Below are 20,818 nucleotides of genomic sequence, written 5' to 3'. Positions count from 1 at the left end.
GGCCGCTCAGGAAACGAACTTGAGGCTTCAGCTTCTCAAGGTGATGATTGAGGGACAAGACGGATGGAACAACTGCACTGATTGTGACGACCTTCTCTCCCTGTGTCAAATCAGTTGCTTCTCCAAACGGCTTCAAGATGTCCACCAACTCCTTCAACAGATTCCACTCTCGTGGTGTGAATGACAACTCCTTATGCCCAGCCTTTTCTAGAATGGCACAGAGCTTTAGATGATCACACTGGAGAACTGCCTTTACTTGCCTCAGTGTTGAGTTCCATCTTGTGTTGACTGCAGCAGGGATGCCTTTCTGTTCCCCAAATTCACTATCAAACACATCTTTGAAAGTTGTGCTTGTGTGCAGCAATGAGCTAAGTTTTGATAACTTGGAAAGAGAAGGACATGCCACTTTTGTTTCTTTCAAACCGTCTCCCACCACCAGCTGAAGAGTATGCGCAAAACACTGCAGGCGCTGTTTCTTTGCCATAGCAGCATCTACCGTTTACTGTTCTTCCAGTGTTAAGTCACACCAGAGATCAGGGTCATCAAGATGATCTCCGTCATTATCCTCTTGTTCACTGGGGAAGCACACAGTGAATGCCTTTTGCATGTTAGCAGCATTGTCACTAATAATGTAGTCCAATTTAACTTTGATGTTGTATTCATCGCATATTGACTCAAATTGGTCACAGATTCGTTCAGCTGTGTGTGAGCCTTTGAAGCGATTGCAGGCCAAGAGATTTGTATTTAGCTGTATCCTCTCTGTAGCTGTCTCTTTCTCCTTCCAGTGGACAGTGACACCAAGGAATCCCCTCATCTTTCGGTCAGACCAAATGTCCACAGTGACTGAAACATGCTCAGTATTGCTCAATTGAGTTTTTAATCTTGAACGTCTCTCCCCAGCGAGGCTCTCTGTTTTTGATGTCAACGTTCGGCAACACACTGGGCTGTACTTACTGTCAATTACTGCCAGAAAGTGCCGAAAACTCTTGTGTTCCACAATAGACAGGGGAAGGTAGCAATCAATAATCAAATCGGACAGTGTTGCGTTGGTGATAGCCTTCTGCTGTGGATGACTCATGCTGTAATGCGCTTCACGACTGTCCAAGAATTGTGAACATAAAGGCGGTTCATCTATGGAGCTTCTACTCATCTGGTATTCTTCAAATTTGTAACAGGTAAGCATATAAAACAGATGTCAGAAAGTCCCTTATAGCATTACATACATTGTGTTAATATTTATTTTTGTATTATTATGAATTGTATTGTATACCTTAAGATTGTGTTTGATTTAATATTACATTGATAAAATACATTTCCATTTTCAGTGTACACTTACTATATTAATTTATATTTTTCCTGCTTTACCTTGCCATCAAGCAGCCCTTTCCAACAGGAAACTTAAGTATGCTTGTTAATTCACTCTCTCCAGCACACCTGATTCCATTGGCAAAAACAGCAGTTTTACCTGCATCACACAGAAATTGCTGGTCTACTGCTGGCTCAATGATTAAGTTTAATTGTGCTATTCTATGTCTTCGTTGATAGTTCAGCTTTGTTGTGATTTACCTAAATTACATAAACGACCTCAATGAGGCAGCAGTAGACTTTTGATTTTTGTCAATGGAATCTGGTGTGCTGGAGAGAGTGAGATATACTTAGTTTTCCTATCGGAAAAAATCGTCAGTCAGCAAGCTAAAATGGTACACATATTTATAATATGGAGTACATTAAACTGACCTTGATTTGATTAGGCTTGCTTTAGTTTTGCTGCTGGCAGCAGTCTACTGTGTATGATCCACTGACTAGCTGCTAAGTACATACAATCTCGCTTCAAAAAATCCTATCTAAAAAAAAAAAATTCTTTTACAATATTTGTATCGACATGTTAACGATTGGTCCCCCATGCTTCATGTAAGGGCATTCATAAAGCGGTCCTTAAATCAACCTTAAACGTTCGTTTTCAAAGATGTGCAACTCACCGAGTGGTCACTGGTTAGTGGTGATGCTCCAAAACGAGTGTCTTAGCGAAATATAGTTTCTGTCGTGTTTAATTTGCCATTTTGTATTCCAAATATCAAGCGGAAGTTAATAGCCTACTCAGTGAGCTATCTGAAAACATAGCTAGTTCCACAATAGCAAATAACACGGATGGAAACCAAATATTTCGCCGATATATTTTTTAAAAACAACTACGAACACCACTTACCACTCGGTGAGTTGCTCATCTTTGAAAACGAATGTTTAGGGTTGTTTTAAGGACAATGTTATGAATGCCTGTAGCCAATCATTCTGAAGCAGGGGGTGATTCCAAATTAGCCAAAGGCTGGAGACTGGACCAATCGTCATTTGACATTTCTATTTCATCCAAAACTACCCATAAAGGGGGCTCAAAGTGCAAAATAGTTGACTTATCCATTAATGAACCCACAGGAGATACCGTTTAGTGTGTTCGTAAGCCAAGGTGACGTTTACAGTCTCATTGATATGTAGCTAGCTTTTGGCTTTCATTCAAAACTTACCGTTTTTTTTGCAACTTCAAATGTCAAACAAAGTTGGAAGTTGTCGCGTCTCCGTCTGTTATCTTCGTCCCGCATGTTTTACAGACTGCAGTTCTTTTTTTGTTGACCACCTCAAAGTTTTTAAATCCAAACGAAACTACCCGTGGTATCTTTTTTGCCTACTTGGCGCCTTATAGTTTGTTCCGTCTCATTGGTTGTCCAGTACTTTGATTGGTTGGATGCTGTCCGATCAAAACAACGTGGATCTAATTTGATTGGATGTCGTGCCACACACGTTACGCACACAGATGCACACAGGTGCTAAGAGAGATAGCGCTGTCCATGTCAACTTACTTTTTAATCTTTGGGTTTGGGGAAAGTAGCAAATCTTTTCGAGTCAAAAGGGGCAAGATGTTAAAGTCCAAGTCAAAGTGCAAGTCTTTTTAGATTTTGTCAAGTCTAAAGTCATCAAATTCATGACTCGAGTCTGACTCGAGTCCAAGTCATGTGACTCGAGTCCACAACTCTGTATTATACTATATTTGAACAATATATTGTAGGGCCATATCTATACAAAACATGTCTGTGAAGTGTTTTGCTCAAAATACCAAACAGATCCCCCATTGTAGCATGCGTCATCTCCCTCTATCTCAGCCCTGTTCCTGAAGTGCTGATTCTGTGACTGTAGCTTTAAATGAACTAGCTGCTGCTGGCCACGCCCCTTTGGAGCTGCTGCTGGCCACGCCCCTTTGGAGCATCACGATCTCTCCTCTGAAGAGAGCTTTCTACCGGGAGATACTCAGCTAAACGCTGCCGTGATTAAACGCCATATTATGTTCCAAACCATCCAGCATTATCTCTGAAACAGTATGGAGCTCAAACATTTCTCTCTCTCGGTTTGCCACAAGGACAGGACCTTTATATTACACACAGTCTCTCCAGTACAGCGTTAGCTCTGAGTGTTAGCGATGCTTGCTAATGTAAACACAGAATATATTACTTCCAAAACACATGGCACATTTTTTCTGGTACAGCATATAACTTGTTCTTTCTCCAGTATTTAAAGCTAGAATAGTGCCATTGTATGTTTTATATATATATATATATATATATATATATATATATATATATTTACTCTGAGTCCCTCCTGAATACACACACACAGCTGGGGGGGGGGGGGGGGTGTTCAATGTAAAGCCCGCCAACATTTCCGATATATTAAGTCCTCTGCAATTCTGGATCAGCTCGTTTGTACCCCCGTTTTAAGAGATGTGGGTAAGGAGGAAAAGAGAGAGGGTTGTATTTTCTGACGCTTTGTGACATCAAAGAAGTGCCTTTTGTATAATAGGGGACCTTTAAAGTGAAACCTTTGTCATTGCAATGTACTGTAAATGGTCTCAGACACATTTCCAAATTGTAAATGGACCTGTTGGAACACTTGTTGTTATGTAGGTCCCAGTAAAGAATGACACACGCTCACACTCACACTCACACTCTCACACACGCACGCACGCACGCACGCACGCACACACACACACACACACACACACACACACACACACACACACACACACACACACACACACACACACAGTGCCCCCTCTTTCACACCTTGCAGTCAAAGTGCCTGTTGGAGCAGGAAACCTGTGCTGGAGCTCTAGCTTGGGAATCGATTTCCTCCTATTAGTTTAGATTTAAACATGTCAAAGAGCTGCAGATGGTTTTGACTTTGTGCGACTTCTTCTCCAGGCAAGCATTGTATCTTCTGTACAGATGTTTGCTGGCGTGTCTGTAGACAGAACCTGATTCCTTGTGCTTTCTGCTCCCAATAAGAGACTTCTAGCTGCTTGTTTGATCTCCAGCCCTCCCTGTTTCTGCCCTGCCTGCCTCAAATAGTGGATTCAGATGTCAAACGGATGTTATTTTTCTTGCTGACAATCGCTAGATGTTTCTCGTCTCCACAGAACCTTTCAGATCAATGCCCTCCCGTGGTTTCTTCAGCCTGGAACAGCACCTAGAAATAACACTGTCAACCTGTCACAGAATCTCCTCGATACATAACAAAAGTGCTCAGTTATTCTTTGTTCTAAGCAAGCCTTTGATGGATACAGTGTTAACTTTTCCAATAACAGTATGCAACAGAAATCCTTATCTTCCTTTGATTTGAATAGAAATGATATTATTCTATCTATCTGACAGCATTTCTATCATTCCTCAGAATAGGTAAGGAGGCAACATCATTCTAGACCTGATTATTTACACTTCATCACATTTTACCATCCCCAAATGTACCTTTATTTTTTCTGACACTTCTACGGGTGAGAATCACTTTTCAAGATGTTCCAGTTCTTGTTTGTTTCACTGTTAGTCTCTTTCCTGTAGCATATAATGTGACTGTGTGTATTGTGCGGGGTTAAACGTTCTGATCCAGACATGTTAAGCCTGATGTGACTCTTATTTTACCTTTTGTGTTTAAGCGTGAGGCATGGAAGTCTTGCTTCATGACCTGTGTTTCGCTACAGTCAAAATCCAATTAACACAAGCTGACAGTTTGTTCCTGGGAGACTGATGATGAGCAGGTTAGACAGAGGAGTAAAGACAGTGGTTGCAGAAACAGAGGTTGCTGAGTAACAACAGTAATACGTCACATTTGTGGTTGTTGAGCTGTCTCTGCAAAAGTTCTGCTTAGTAGTCTTGACATGGCTGAAAAAATAGAAGTTTCCCAAGTGGAAAGACAATTAAAAGGCTTATTTAATTTCAGTTGACTTAACTGTTTCTCAGTAAGCTAGAGCAATGGCATTTCAGTATGTAGATGACAGATGTTCAGTCAGACAGACAGTCCCTCTCCTGAAGGTGAGAGCTGAGGCAAGAGTGACACTTTGGGTCAATGGATTCCACCAGGTGGTAGCATTTAATCTGACTGTTTTAATGTTTGTTTTGGGACTGCTCCTCAGCGCTGCTGTAACTCCAGCAACAACCCTTTCCAAGATGTTCTCTGAACAGACACTGAGCAGAGCTGCTTTTGATGTTTTAGGAAAATCTGAAAGAAAGCTTAAACCTTAAGGTGCAGAAAGAGTGAGGGAGAGGTCGGAGGAAAAGCTTTCTGTTGTCTCTTTGTCAGTCTTCATTAGTTTGTTATGCAGATATGGGATAGGCTTTTTTCCATTACCAATGTAAAATGTAGCTACGTCTACATGTAATGTAAGTAACAGGAAAGGAGATGTTGACAGTGATGTCATATGCAAACCTTTAGCATCCGTCTTCCGCCCTCTCTCGCTCTGATGCTCACACAAACATGTCATCCTGCAGCCAGCTCATGCTTAAGCTAGCAGAGGACTGCCAGGTGATCCTGGAAGATTGGAAGAGGCACTGGGTGTCTGTGATGGCCATGTACGTCTCCTGATGAGTTGACCCACTGCATACTGGAGCTCATATTTCCTTCAGTCTCACCACAAAGGCTCTGGCTTCTCACCGCGGGCAGCAAGGGGCTTTCACTAGGGAAAGTACACTGCCTTAAAATCTTCTTCCTGCCAGCCATAGCTTTTACTGGGCATTTGGAATTGTGTCTGAGACCTTCGATTCATCCAATTATGGAATGTCTTTGTTTCATCAATATCTTAAGCAGAAGCTATTTGAAAAATCTAAATTGCTCCACAGCAATTACAAATGTTGACCTTGCGGTTCCCCATATTGTATTTTTTTGAAAAAATCCCCCAATCATTAAGCAGTATCACCAATACTTTCTGTATTTTCACTTTACCTTCCCACTTAGTTAGTTGACTGCAGGTGATAATCATTATACCAATGGGAGCACCTCAGCTCAGTTGTAGTGTTTCAACCTACTGAACATATTCTGTGTGGATAAACTTCAAAGATTGGAAACTACATAATCAACTGAATTAAATGTGTTATTTGGTTATTCTTAACCATCACAATGGTTAATATATAACTAAAAGTGAGTGTTACCTGTTAAACAGTTAGCTTAGGTCCACTTGATCACTGTCACTAGATTTCGACTTAGTTGGTGGAGGTTGATTCAAACAGAAGGAACCAAGACATGGAGATAAGGTTTCTTTAGTAATAGCATCACTAACTTCATGTTCAACGGGATCTTAACAATTGTGGAAATCATACAACAGTCTTGTACTTGTATATTTAGACATTAGTGAAGAGTGAGCATTCATGGCAATGTGATGCATGCAGTCAAAATAATTTTGCATCCATATTCTAATTATTACTCAAAAACATTTGTAGCACCTCCAGGACAAATCACAACTTGTAGGAGCACCAGAGGTAAAGTGGGGTCAACAAAACATTGGGTTTCCTCCTCTTGGCTGCATTGACACCAAATCTTATCTTGTTGAGATATTTTACTGAAACATAAAAAAGTTGCCCAGCTGGTAGGGCAAAGTAAAAGTTGAAGGGTCATAGAAGTAAGGATGATACATCCAATGGAGAACATGATAATCTGTATACAATTCCATGGCAACCCTTTGACACTTATTTTGTTCAGTGTAGGGAACTGTTCCAACGTTTCAGGCCAAATTGTGCCACAGGCAGTAAGTGTAGTACTCAAACAATAGAACTGAATATTACATCTCTTAGACACTTCCATTTACTGACTGGGCATTCATTTGGTTAGCAATAAGCGAGAAACCCTCTGAAATGAACTTTCACTCCCAGTGAATTAAAGTGAAGCTGAGAGGCATCAGGCTGTACTTATCCCTAATGAAAGGCAATGCATGTGGCTTCCAACTTCACAGGGACTCTACAGAGAGGCTCTCACTTGGTATGGCTGTTAAACATGTTATTCCAGATAAAATCGGAGCCTTAGAAAAAGAAAAAAAGTCTTGGGAAGGGAGGGAGGGAGGTGGCAGAAGGGAGGGAATGTTAGAAGTGCCACCTGCATCGCTTTGCCTAAAAATCTAACCTCACACTCTAACTCAGACACATGAACACACAAACACATATAATATTCCTGAAGCATGGCCACCTGACGGCAGCAGCATATGGAGTCAGGCCAAAGCCGGGCCCACCAGCCAACCAACAAACCAGCAGCAGTGTGGCTCGTCATATTGCAGGTCATAATTCAGCCCCATGCCAACTTTTATGTGGCATTTTTAGCAGCCCCTGTTCCGCACACTATGGGGATAATTTCTTAAAGCATGTGGCACTACAGGTGCATCTTATATAGCCACAAAACGCTGACTTTCCTAGCAAATGTTTCAGAATAGAAAGGGATGTTGTTTCTCCCTTGATATCTAATTATTGATCTAGCTTTATTCAAATGTCAATGGCTGGTTTAGTTTTTAGCACTACCTGTAGGATTTTTTAATGTGAAGTTGAGAGGTCTATTACTATGTCTGGACCAGTAGTCTAGACTCTAGATTAGCTCATGTTGGGATTTATGAAGGCTGCTTGAGGCATCTGAGGCATGAGGCTTCTGGTGTGATTGTAATGCCTCTTTACTCCTGTTCATAGTTAGTCATAGCAAGCTGCTCCTGCTCTGTGTATCAGAGCCCTGCCAAGAACAAGAGGACAAATGCTTTCCATGCAAATTTAGTCAAATTTACAAATGAACAGAATGGTAACAGCATTGTCTATGGCTTTTTCATTTGGCTATTAGACATTTTTGCATATTTAATAACAATTTCAATAGGAGTAATCATTTGAATGATGAACACTGACTCCCTTCAACAGAAAAGTCAAATCTCAGTGAGTTATGACACAGATATTGTGAGTGATGTCACCAACAAGGTTTCTTTGTCAACTTTTGTGTTTATGAACCAAACTTTGATTTTCTAATGAAGTAACAACTTGTTTTACTCATCAAGGTCTCACTTACAGGTCGGCCAGGCAGAGTTACTCTGCTGTGCTGAAGGATAGAATGAAGTGAAGGACCTTGTATTAACATGTGGTTGCTGTGGTCATGCTCAGCTTTGAGTTGTGGTTCGGAGGTTATAAGAGCAGCCTGCATCACATTTAGTTGAACAAGGCAGCACATGAACTAGGCCTTCCCTGTTCTTAAAGAAACATGGGAATGTTTTCAGAAAGAAAAAACATTTTACATGATCAAGCTGAAGGGACAGAGGCAACAAGTAAGCTTTATGTATTAACAGGTGTATTAAAGCCTGGAATGGCATATGATGTAATATTTTTCCACTTTTCACTGAAGCACAGGAGTCAAAGGATTGAGCTGCAATAACATCATATTTCAGTAAAAAAAATCATATTTCATGTGGCACAGTCTATAAAGTATTTTGGCCAACTCTGTGGTAAGGATTGTTTCCTCCTCTACAGCTGGTGTCAGACAGGTTTATTTGGTTTCATGGCTGCCAGAGATCAATGGACATATTGAGGAGGCTGGTATTAAGGAAATGGCATCAGTAAATGGCTCTCAGTGATTGACGTCTCTAATGGAAGCTTTCATTCACAACTCAAACACTCAGTATGCTTTACTTGCCCTTACAATTAATTGTGTCATTTGGTAGCTTAAATCTACGCAGGTTTTAACTAGGCCCTAAAATGTATATTATAGGCTGTAATGTTCTCAGGAGGCAACACTCTTGCAATCCAAGAATATCTCTTGACTTTTAATGATACTACGAGATGTATATGAATGAATAGCCTGGAGCCAAGATAGTAAATCAAGCAGCAGCTGTAGATGGTTTCAGTCGCCTGAAAGACTCTATTAATGCCTGAGTCATCTGAGGAACTGAAGCTTGAGGGAGGGAAAACAGTGGGAAATAGGCAAGGTTAGGTGGATTATCAGCTCTGAGTGGATTATCATCTACTGTGGTGTGCATTCCACTGTCCTCTCCTCACCAGCAGACCTCAGCTCTGCTCCAGCGCTTCCCACATACAAGTCCAATTTTCATAAACCATTTGTTAAAGTGAAAGGCCTTGAGACTTGAGGAGATAACAACTAAAATAAACAACAGCCAGTGCCTCTTTTTGTTGTTTTGCTGCATTTGTTGTTATGACAACGGGATGTAAAAGAAAAACTGCAGGAAAATCTGTTGATTGTGACATGTGGGCAGTAGTTTCTGGACTGAGGTTTCCTACCGCTGTGTGCCCTTATAAGGAACCGCGTGTCCTCCACAGCTGGACATGTTGGACATAGTCAGGAAGCTTCATGCGCTCACAGACACACATTATACACACACACACACACACACACACACACACACACACACACACACACACACATAGAGGCCTCTTGATGTGTTTTCCTTTAACGCCTGATAAACCACGTCATTGCTTTTTTCTCGCCTTGCGCTCTGCAGCTGTCAGCACAACTTGATTAAAACATTTCTTTTAGTAATCCCTGTGTAATGAAGCCCTCTCCTGAGAAAGGATCTCCGTGTGTGTATGTGTGTTTGGTTGTGAGCACATGTGTGTGTTTGGGTCAGGGCTGCTCCAGATGGAAGAAATGGAGGGCGTTGGTGTGTGTGTGTGTGTGTGTGTGTGTGTGAGAGAGAGAGAGTGAAAGGAGTTTGGGTTGTTTAAGACCGATGATAGAGAAATGCACACATGGAACACCTTTGACCCCGGGGAACCACAGAACTCTTAGCCGTGGCCACAAACAGACCTTGCCTCCTCCTTATTCTAATCCAGTAGAGAGACTTTAAAAAGTTGGGTGAAGTTAGAGAATCAATGTCATTACAGATTGTGGTTGTTAGGTAAAGCAATCACTTAATCCCACAAGCAGAATGACTGTAAACAATGTTTTCAGGTAAATATCTATTTATTGAAATATTAGTCCTGATTTGTGAGCCTAATAAAATATATTGCCGTAATAAATAATGGCTGCTAGTTGAAGTGATCCTTCTTCAAATCGAACAATACAAATCCTTAACTCTGCATTGGTTTTGGAAGTTCTGTAACCCACAGTCATGTGTAATCTCATGCAAAATGCATCTACTAATTTCCGCTGGGTTCAAGAGACACTTGAGAGGATGGGATGTAGACTGCGACAACATGTAGCTGATCAGAGGCTCAGGTTACAACCACACAGACCCTGGTTCAACCAAACCAATGACTAGGAACAGCACTATGAGACAATGTGCAGTGACACATCCATTCAAAGAGTTAGGTTCATAATAATAATAATAATAATGGATATTGGAATCCAATGGAATATTATCATTATTATTATTATTATGCTTGCTTGGCTTGTCTTTGGTAATATTTTCTTACTTTTCACATGCCAGCTCATTTGACTTGCAAAATGCTGCTCACTCAGGAGTTGTTGATCAGTGTGAAGTGCTTGCGTGATTTATAATGTTCATTTGAAAAGTTTGCAAGACACTGTAGTGAGTTTTTTGTAGTGAGATAAAAGGGGACTCGAGAGCAGCCAATAACTCACTCTGGTTATTTTCAAGAGGGGTCAGTGACCTTGGCTTTGAGAGATGAATACTGCAAAACTTCAAATCAATCAGCACCACAAAGAAAGGAAAAACAAGAGTATAAACTGTCAAGTCTTGCCTTCCCTCCTTTTTTAGGCTGGTTCCCTCCAAAGAAGCTCTTGAAATTGGAAAACAATAGCATTAGAGGGTTTTGTTTAACTGTTTGAGTTGGGGAATGTTTGTATTGATAATTAAGGCAGGGTGTGACAGTGAATGATTTATAGAAACCTTAGATAACTTATCACTTGTCCCAAGACGGTGGCTCTGTTGTATCTATCAGACAAATATGTCAACCTTTAACGGATTACATTGGGCTCGCTGATAAGTCTCAATCAAGAGAAAGTAGCACATGTGAGGCCAGTCAAAATTGATTGACTGTCTTGTTAACTCTTTGTTCAGTCAACTGCCTTGGATTTAGTCTAAATTATCCTTTTAAATGCTTCCAATAACTTAACACTTTTGTCTTTAACAGTTTATCTCCTGTGGAAAGAATCCACCTGTGTGAGGGAAGGTGTGATTGTGTCTAAGGGATCAGACACCTTGCTCCAAAGTTCTTACCAACCAATCAGCCCCGCTGTCTGTGCCACTGCATTTTGGAAAGAGTGATAAAACAGATTTTTGCTACTGTACAGGATATGAGTAATAACCAAAATGAAGGTTTATTTTGGCATGTAACAGTCCAAAGCAGCGACATGCTGGTTCTGCTATTCCAGAGTTTTTGCTGGAGCTTTTCCAAATGGCTTTTTTAATGAGACTCCCTACTGTTGGAGAAAAACATATGACCTACAAGTCTGCAGGCTCTATCCTTCTTTTGCCTATGCTTGTTGTTACACCCTTTTTCTTGTTTGTGTTTCTGCAGGGTTTGTTTCCTTGTTCTCTTTCCCCCTTTTTCGCCAAACAGGCATTCTGTAACCCTTATAAATGCCAAAGATATACAAACTTGCATATCGGCAGCTAGTTTTATAATTGCTAAAGTTACAGGTTGTTAGAGCGGCAGACCCCATGTCAGCTGTGGCCTCATTACTGCCGCTGAATGTGCTCTGGCTGACCAACACGCCGTTACTGTTGTGTATGTAAGCGTGAACAGGTGTGTACACATATGTGCTTGTGTGACAGCTTATGTGTTGACTTCTATGTATATGTGTTTTTGGCAAACACTCACTAATGTGTGTTTGTACATGTATGTGCATTTTTGTGGTTGTGTGTCTTAGTGTGCCTATGTGCTAGTGTGTGGCCTTGCATCTGTAAAGCAGCAATCACAGCCTGTTAGCCAGAGCCCCAGCTGTATTTGTCTAAATATAGATGTGACCACAGTCAGACCAGACCAGGAAGCTGATTATCCTGAGAACAAATGGTCCAAATAGATCTCAGCTATTATGATGTGAAAAAGGTTTGGTGCAGACGTAGGTTACCCACAGGCTATTCAGATCGTAGGTTAAGCTTGGGCAGTAAGACCTTTATGCTCGCAATGGTTTAATGTGTCAGGAGATGGCTCTTAGCCTTGTTTGGAGCTGGAATATTTTTGGTGGGTCATCTGGCATCAACTCCCTTTTAAATTTCACTCATTGATTTTAATGACTACAAATAATTGGTTGTCCCTGCTTTATGTCCACATTAGAGCATGTACACAGAGAAAGCATGTGGTGTGACTGACAGAAACGCTTGACAGAAAGACTGTGTGCCAGCCGGTCAGCCAGATACCTGGCCAAGCAGTCAGCAAGTGGGCTGCCAGCCAACAGGCCTGTGCCAGCCCGTCCAGTTCTTCATCACCCAGTCACAGCACCGACAGGGGACACACCGGGAAATTAGGACTCATGGTGTTGAAGCACACCAGAGGAAATCATTTTAATTGGCGAATATTGCAACACCTCATTTTTCACAGCTCCTGACTTGTTTTTATTTCATTTCATTGTATTCCTGGTGGCCTCTGTCTTTTAATAAAAAAGCTATTGACTTAAAGGGCTACCGTGAGCTCAGAGGCTGCCTTTTCAATGAGGAACTTCAGTTCAAGCCAAGGACCTGATGGTTAAATTACGAGTCAGGATCCTAAATGTGTTGTAGGGTGCTTGTAAGAGAAGAAGTATGCTTTAATGAATATGGCTCCCCAGGCTACATAATGTTTCCAATAAGGACACTGTACTGTAACCAGTAGGTAGCATTTCAAGATTCAAAGATTCAAAGCTTTATTGTCATGTGCACAGCAGCTACAGTGTAGATATGGCAATGGAAATCTTAAGCCTCAGGCTCCTCCAACAATGGGACGTAAAACAAATACAACCTCTCAAATAGTGCAAGAGAATGTTGCAAGATATCCAAGTAAATAAAAATAAAATCAGAATAGTGCAAGAAGAAGTCTATATGTGGGTTTGCCATGTTCCATTCACAGGTTATATGGTTCAGTCACTTGTTACTGCTGTTGATACTGCAGGTGTGAGCACTTTTATTTCTCCTTCTTGGAGGCTTTTGGTTCTTTCAAAGCCTGTGGTAACAGTAAAAGAGCTGCTCGCCAAAAAGCTGTTTACCATGTTGCAGCAAGTATTGCAGTCTGTGCCAGCTACTTAATGAAATCTGATGAGTGTCTGGCTGTCCTCACATCCAGCATTCCCAAAACACTCTAATGAGAGTTTCTGCTTTTCATTTAGCTCAAAGATCTAAGTTGCTGTTTGCAAAGAATCAGGCATATTATAATAATAACAGGTGCATAATTAAAGTTTTAGACGACCACATGCACATGACAGCTCCCCTGAAATGCTATTAACACTGGAAAAAGCCAACAAACCTTCATCCCTTGCCAGCGCTCCCATTGAAGTGGCTTTGCAGGCACATTTGCTCTGCATGTGGGGACCTTGTTGTTACTGGGTCCCCTTCACTTTCTTTTGTTCACAGTGTTATCTGCTATGTGTACACACAAACAGGGATGCACACGTTAGATCACACAAAAGAAAAATGTATTTGATTAATATCCTCCTGTATAGCTTCCAACAGCATTGGTTTCTTGCGGTAGAGAAGCATGACATTGCATGGTTCACCATGGTGCCAATTGCACCATATGGTCCAGGGAATTCAAAATGTATATGTGCGCTGTCGGGGTGAACTCATTGACCTTGTCAGGTTTGGAGTTTCGCTCTCTTTGTTTTTCCTATGCCTCTTACATCTCTCTTTTACAAACTCTCTCTCGCTTTCTGTCTCATAGTAGTCCCCCTCTGAGACAGCAGGCAGTTAAGAACTCTGGGCCTGCCTGTGTGCAGCTAACAGCTCATGTCACCCTGCTGAACCACCCAGGAGCAGAATAAAGGGAACGATAAAGAGACACAGAGAAGGAGAGGGAGGGAACGGAGGAGTTAAACGATTGCAGAGCTGCTGAGCAGAGGGAGAGACCCCCTGAGATATCCCACACTCTGAACTGGGACCAGACCAAAATGGAATTGTGATTAAATGAACTGTGATGCTTGTTCATGACACGCTGCAGCCATCCCTGGAATTAGTCACGGTTATAGTTTAACCCAAAAAGAGACTGCTCTTTTAAGTAGTACCTCTGTCCTTCCGTTACAGTGTGTAGGCAAACATATGTGCATGAACGCCCCCAAAAGTTGATGTGTGGGCCGAGGGCACTGCCCCTCATCAAACACCCAACTGAATAACTTCTCAGAACAGAGAGGAAAAGACCAGTGTTGAGTTCAGTCTCCCTGGGAGTTTTTCCCTGTGAACAGAGGGGAGAGGGAGAGTAACTGATGATGATGAGTGGTCTGTCAGTCCCAGCACTGTGTGATGCCAAACCTTGGTTGGTGGCCTGATGTCATGGATGGGATCTTAAGTGTGTGTGTGTGTGTGTGTGTGTGTGTGTGTGTGTGTGTGTGTGTGTGTTCAAAGATTCAAAGTGTCATATGCAATGAAAAACTTAAGTTACCAGGCTCCTCCAACAGTGCAATATAAATATACCTTAAGACATAAAACAAATAAGAAAACAATACAGGTATTGAAATATCAGGCATGAAGTACTCTTATGGCCTGTGGGATGAGACTGTCTCTGAGTTTGGTGGTTTTAGCCCTGATGCTGCGGTACCACCTGTGTAGAGGTCCTCTGTGTGTGTGTGTGTGTGTGTGTGTGTGTGTGTGTGTGTGTGTGTGTGTGGGTGTGTGTGTGTGTGTGTGTGTGTGTGTGTCAGATGATAAATGAGAGCACTGTCCGCTGAGGTTCTGATGGACAGGGTCCTGGAGGACACCCTGCGTTCTGTTACCTCATCCCCCTAAACGCTTCACTCATCAGCTTGTCACACACACACATCCACACAGCCTCTCTCCCTACACACATCCTCTCTCCTTATACAGTCTTGGAGACAGATAGCATTTACCATTTGATAAATGCACAGAGATTTTTTTAAGGGTCTGGTTTCTGGGCTGTTCATCCCTTCACATAAATCATCATCACAGTTCTGATGGAGGGGGGAGAAGGGTCGGCGGCAGAGAGGAGAAGTGCACCTGTCTGCCAAGTAACTAAGGAAAGCTTGGCCTGCACTTGGTCATTTTTCAATTTGCTGTTGGAATGAAGTTCTACCTATTTGGCCACTCATCTATGAGCTGTTTGATATTGTGATGTGATATTGATGGATTCATTGAAGTCATGAAACAGGTTCCATTTCTTTAAGTGTATGTTGGCACTGACATGCGAATCTCCGTTCTTTTATTTGTTATTGTCACTTTATCATTCTCTCTCTTTTTCCATATACTATCCATGATCTAACTGTCTTTCTTCATCTAATGTCCCTCTATTCCAGGTGCAAAAGATCTTCAGTCCCAACCACAGAGTGTATTTTTGAGCTTCCCCACTTCACTGTCCAGGCAACAAGGGCCCAGACGCTTCTGCTCCAAGCCATCTGTCAGAGCTGGACCCACAGCATGGTCAACGGAGCGCCAGTGACCCTCAGCGAAAGCCTGCTCCGTGAGGTGTACATAGGTCCAGGTAAACAACAATCTCTGCTCTAGACCAAATGAAGATAATGGACTGTCTGTAGTATCACAGCATATTACAGGTTCTTGGGTCTTTTGTCTTTGACCAGTAGTTCTGTTAGGGCTGCACAAACCATAGTGAGACAGTCGTGACTTGTGATTTGTGTGTGATGATTGTTCCAATGTATGTTTCTCTGTGTGTTTTGGCAAGGGAAATGCACCCTGGCTTATAGCAATTTGACATTAGGACATGTTGTATAATTAACCTGATAGTAGCTTATAAGCTTTGAGCAAATGTACTACAGACCCTGTACTTGCAGTACAAGCACACACCCAAAAGTGTAAGTCCTGAATTCTACACATTCACATGAGACACTTTGAAATAAAGATCAACTTGTCTTGTGCCCAGTGTGGGGTGCTGGACCTGCAGCCAGAGCAGAATAACTCTTAAAAGATGTAACGCTTCATGTCACCTAGGATGCCTTAATGGTCAAATAACATATGTTGCTCCTTGTTAAAGAAGGGGAGGGGGAGCCTGAATTCAATAAAACAGTAGCGGTTCTCATGATGGTAGCATCTGGACAGTCCTCAGGAGGGCCGGGGATTTTCCAACTCATTAGGATCATGTTGTTTGGTATGCCGTCAACATTCTCTCTCAGCCAGCCAAGCTACCTTTTTCACCGTGGTGCAGCCGCCAAGATGTATGAAACCAGTCTCCCGTGGAGTGAAGTCAAATATTCCTCTCCCCGCACTCTGCCTCTCTTGGAATGGGTTTTGAATAGAAACATACAGAAACATTTGCACATCTGGTCTGTGTCCTTGCAGGTTAGAAAAAGAGCAGTGGCGAGAGGACTGGGATTAGCAAGCTCGAGAGTGAAGGAGAATATGTGATGTGTAGTTATAGGTTTTTTGTGGAAAAACTTAGTAATAATTATTAACTGAAACTTTCACTTATAGGCTTTCAGAAAGATGTTTCCTATTCCTACCACTCTCACTTATTGGTGTGACAGGATAAAAGGAAAATGAGCCAAAGAGTTCTACAAGATGTTGTGCATGTGAATGGTCTGCAAAGGCTAAAATTCCTGGATGGAGTGCTCTTTATTTCACATTTGTTTGTTTGTTGAAGCTTTATGAGGAAAGAACTGTTGAACTGCTCAGATGGTTCTTAGTAATGGCTCCATTTTTCCACTAGTGTGAGATGCCGGCTGACTAGCTGCAACAGTCTGTGATAAAAGCAAAGGTCTTATATAACGCTCACAAGATTCTGATCCAGATCCAGATTTAGGTCTTGTGGTTGTTTGGTTGTTCTTGTGTCACCAACCAGCAGTCCTCAGGTCATTGTAAGGACAGCATGTATTGCACACACACACACACACACACACACACACACACACACACACACACACACACACACACACACACACACACACACACACACACACACACACACACACACACACACACACACACACACACACACACACACGCACATGCTTCATTGCTTTAGGAATTTCTCCTCCCTTATTGTCTTTTGATGTTGCTGAGTTTCTCAATATTGAAAGGTGTTTCATATCGAGATCTAGCTGATAACACCAATGGTCAGTGTTCTTTGCGGGGGGGGGGGCAGTTTTGGTATATTTCATTCCCTTTCAATTCAGCATGCAGAAAAAGCTATATTTTTAATCTTAAGGTACTGACAGACTAAAATGTTCTTCAAAAATAATTGGTGGACTTAGATTAAAGCAACAGTCAGAGACTTAAAATCATTGCAGCTGACTGGAACATAGCCACGGGGACTTGTAAGAGTTGGAGTAGCAGTGAGGCTTTAACAGTGTCAAATCAGCGAGCAGCACACAGTGTTGCCTGTGTGAGTGGATTTAGTTAAATCAGAAAACAAACTGTAAAATCATATTTGCCTTGACACTCATGCTGCCAGCCACTGCTTGCTACACGACAGCTTGGGTCGGTCACACACCTGTCTGTTGGATAGTGCTGAATCAATGATTCCCTGTGGTGACACATTTTCATAGCATTCCTCTTTTGCACTGCAGCATGTCATACTTCATGTGTCTGTTTGTCTGGTGAAAACAGTAAAGTGGTATAAAGGGAGGGGTTTGTTTGTGCTCTCATTAGTGCATGCATCCTTACAGTATGCAGCTCTGTCAGCAGCCCGCTGGATTACCTCTGTACTAACCACTTTTTGCTTTATCAGGGAATTCACAGGGTAGCATATTATTAACACTGCTATCAATAAATGAGTGGATGATCTGTATACAAAATATGGATATTTTCTTTAAGTATTATTCATTTTTTCCTTGTTAATACTAGCTTTATTTTATTTAATTGAATGTATTTTGGACTAGAGTCAATCAACTTGAGTCTTTCAATTTCAAAACACAGGGCTGAATCCCAGAGAGCTCTTAAACAGAGAGCTACATCTATAAATAAATAATAAATAAAATAATTTTAAATAATTCTGCAAATGAAATAGTCCCGAGGAAAATGTTTTTTTGTTTGTTTGCCTCAGTTCTTTTCCCATATTAAGTGTCATCCTGAACATTGTTCTCCCTAAATAAACTGCTCTGGGACGAGTCCGTAATCTCGAACAGAGTTGGGACATTGATCAGAAACTCAGGCCAGTTAGTTTTGGATACCAGCTGCTGGAAGGAATAGAGACATTGTGATCCGTGCACTTGTTTTATTGTCTTGTGAAAATCTAGATTTTGAAAAACCAAAGTTCAAGGCCTTTTGAATAAGCATAACATGGGCATTTCTACCAGAGATGGATGCAGCTGTAATGCAGCTACCACAGCTGGCTTTGTAGCCACAGCTCTGTGGTGGTCTGGACCAGGAAGGGAGGAGGGGGGTCCTGTAAAGGTTTGGTTGGTGGTGGTCACCAGACGTACTCTAGAGGATTGCTGGGTAATATACGAGCTGTGACATCACTTTAGCGTGACAGACATAGAGGGAAAAGAACAGAGGAAAAGGAAGAGAGAGAGTGAGCAATATAATGAGCAGAATGAAAAATGAAAATTTGACGGAAAATAAAGGTTTGAGGGAAAAGTGAGAGTGAGGGTGTGGGGTTGATCTCAGTGCCCAGAAACACTGCTGACAGTTGCTTCTCTTTATTAAATCAAGCTTACACGCACGCACGCACGCACGCACGCACGCACGCACGCACGCCGCACGCACGCACGCACGCACGCACACACAAAAACCCATCTTCATCTCCCTAAACATCCCTGTATGTAGCAAATGATCCCATTTTAGTGACTGCAAGAATGTTTGGATACAGCAGGCCTGTGCTCACTGCATAGCGGCTAGGATCTTGTTGTTATATAGTCCAGAATTAATGCTCTCATTCCCAACAGTATCATTATTAAAACAAGAGTTGTGTTTTAACAAGTACCCCCTACACACACAATGGGGGGTAGGGCAGTGAAGAGGAAAAAAGAGTAGTAACAAAATCTAAAGTATTGAAGGTTGCATCAAGGAGACTTCACACTGACCTTTCCCGTCGCTTGGAAACAATATCTTAGAAGAAGCATGTCATCAACAGTTTTTATGTATTTTTGCACTGCTTGAAAGATGCTGCACCTGTCATGGCCAGCAGTTCACCTCCCTGTGATTTCACTGCCCTCAGGAGCACAGGTCTGACGCTAATCCCCCTGTGCCGGTGTGGTGTAATAGGTGTAATAGCTCTGTGTTATTGGAGGGGGAAAAAAAATTCATATCACCCCTTCGCCTCCATAAAATAATTCCTGGTATCTGGTCCCAGAATCAACCCATCTATACTTTTTCATCCCAGATAGCCCTTTTGCAATGTTCCACAATGAAAGAAGAAGAAAGGACATGAGAGTTTTTTTATGCTCTGTGGTTGTCACAAATGTCAGTAAAGAGATGGGAAGCTTAATGAAAACCCTGAGATGTCTGTTTCAGCCTGGATCCTCACTCAAGAATCCATACTTCTTTGAAGAGGTAACTTATTGGTTTAAGAGACATTTCTGCCTGTCTACTTGTCTGCTTCACGGATAGACATCAGGGTAGGAAGAAAGCAGGAGGGAAAAAGAAAGAGGGCCTTTTCATCCATACGCAACCTTATTTCTGACATTAAAAAGGTTGTGTCAGCATCAGAGAACCGATAAATAAATCTTGGATGGAACTTGAGACGGTTCTTGTCAATGAAAACTTCAATGAACTACAGACGGCCCTCGCTCCACTCCTGGCAGATTGTGATGATGTTTTAAGTCAATCCAGACTCAGGCCTTCCTCCTTTCTTTTGTCTTCCTGAAGCTGTCTGCCCTTTCTATGTTGCTCACTTCAGTCCAGAGCTAATGAGAAAAGCAAGTGGAGGTAATACAAAACAGAAGTTTGTTGGGTTGTGTTGTCCACTAATTAGACATTACATGGTTATTTCTATCTTTACGGGATGAGAGGAACATAAAGTTTTTGAGGTCTGCCACTCTATCACAAACAACCAAATAGTTGATGACTTTAGAACTCCTCTTCCCAGATACCCCTGTTCCTCTCTCCATCTGCTAGCTTCTGGTTAGGATGATATTTTCATTTTTTAATTTCACTTGTCATTTGACGATGGCTGTGACCATGTCTAAAATGGGGGTAACAACATAGTAATTACGGTGTAATAAAATAGTAATATTGGTGTAATGATGTTATATGGGTGTAATAACACATGTTACACTGTATAATAACATGTTATCAGTATAATATGGGAGTATTTATGATGTAATAGAAGTGTGGTCATGCTGCGATAGGGCTGTAATGTAGACAATAGCAAGCAAAAACTTTTCGAAAATATTTCTATGTAAATGCCCATTTGAGGGTTAAGAAATCTGAGGTATACTTAGAATGAGCACATGATATTCCCTCCCCACTTTTCATTAATGGAATATACAAAAAGATGTGATTCCAGTACAGGATCTGTAAGCTAGATTTTTTCGTGTC

The 20,818-nt window shown here is 41.7% G+C and overlaps 1 protein-coding gene across 6 annotated transcripts in view; it reads left to right on the top strand.

Annotated features, from left to right (window-relative positions):
- Nucleotides 1–20,818, top strand: part of LOC134861661 (intermembrane lipid transfer protein VPS13B-like) — a 325,581-nt gene that overhangs the window by 58,093 nt on the left and 246,670 nt on the right. For all 6 annotated transcript variants that reach the window (XM_063879045.1, XM_063879048.1, XM_063879049.1 and 3 more), the window contains exon 17: nt 15,682–15,866. In XM_063879045.1, coding sequence (XP_063735115.1) covers nt 15,682–15,866 — 185 coding nt within the window. The remainder of the gene's footprint in view (nt 1–15,681; nt 15,867–20,818) is intronic.

Source organism: Eleginops maclovinus, chromosome 3, assembly GCF_036324505.1.
Source record: "Eleginops maclovinus isolate JMC-PN-2008 ecotype Puerto Natales chromosome 3, JC_Emac_rtc_rv5, whole genome shotgun sequence".
NCBI lineage: Eukaryota > Metazoa > Chordata > Actinopteri > Perciformes > Eleginopidae > Eleginops > Eleginops maclovinus.
Note: the sequence above shows the minus strand (reverse complement) of the source record. Positions and strands in the feature narration are given on the sequence as shown.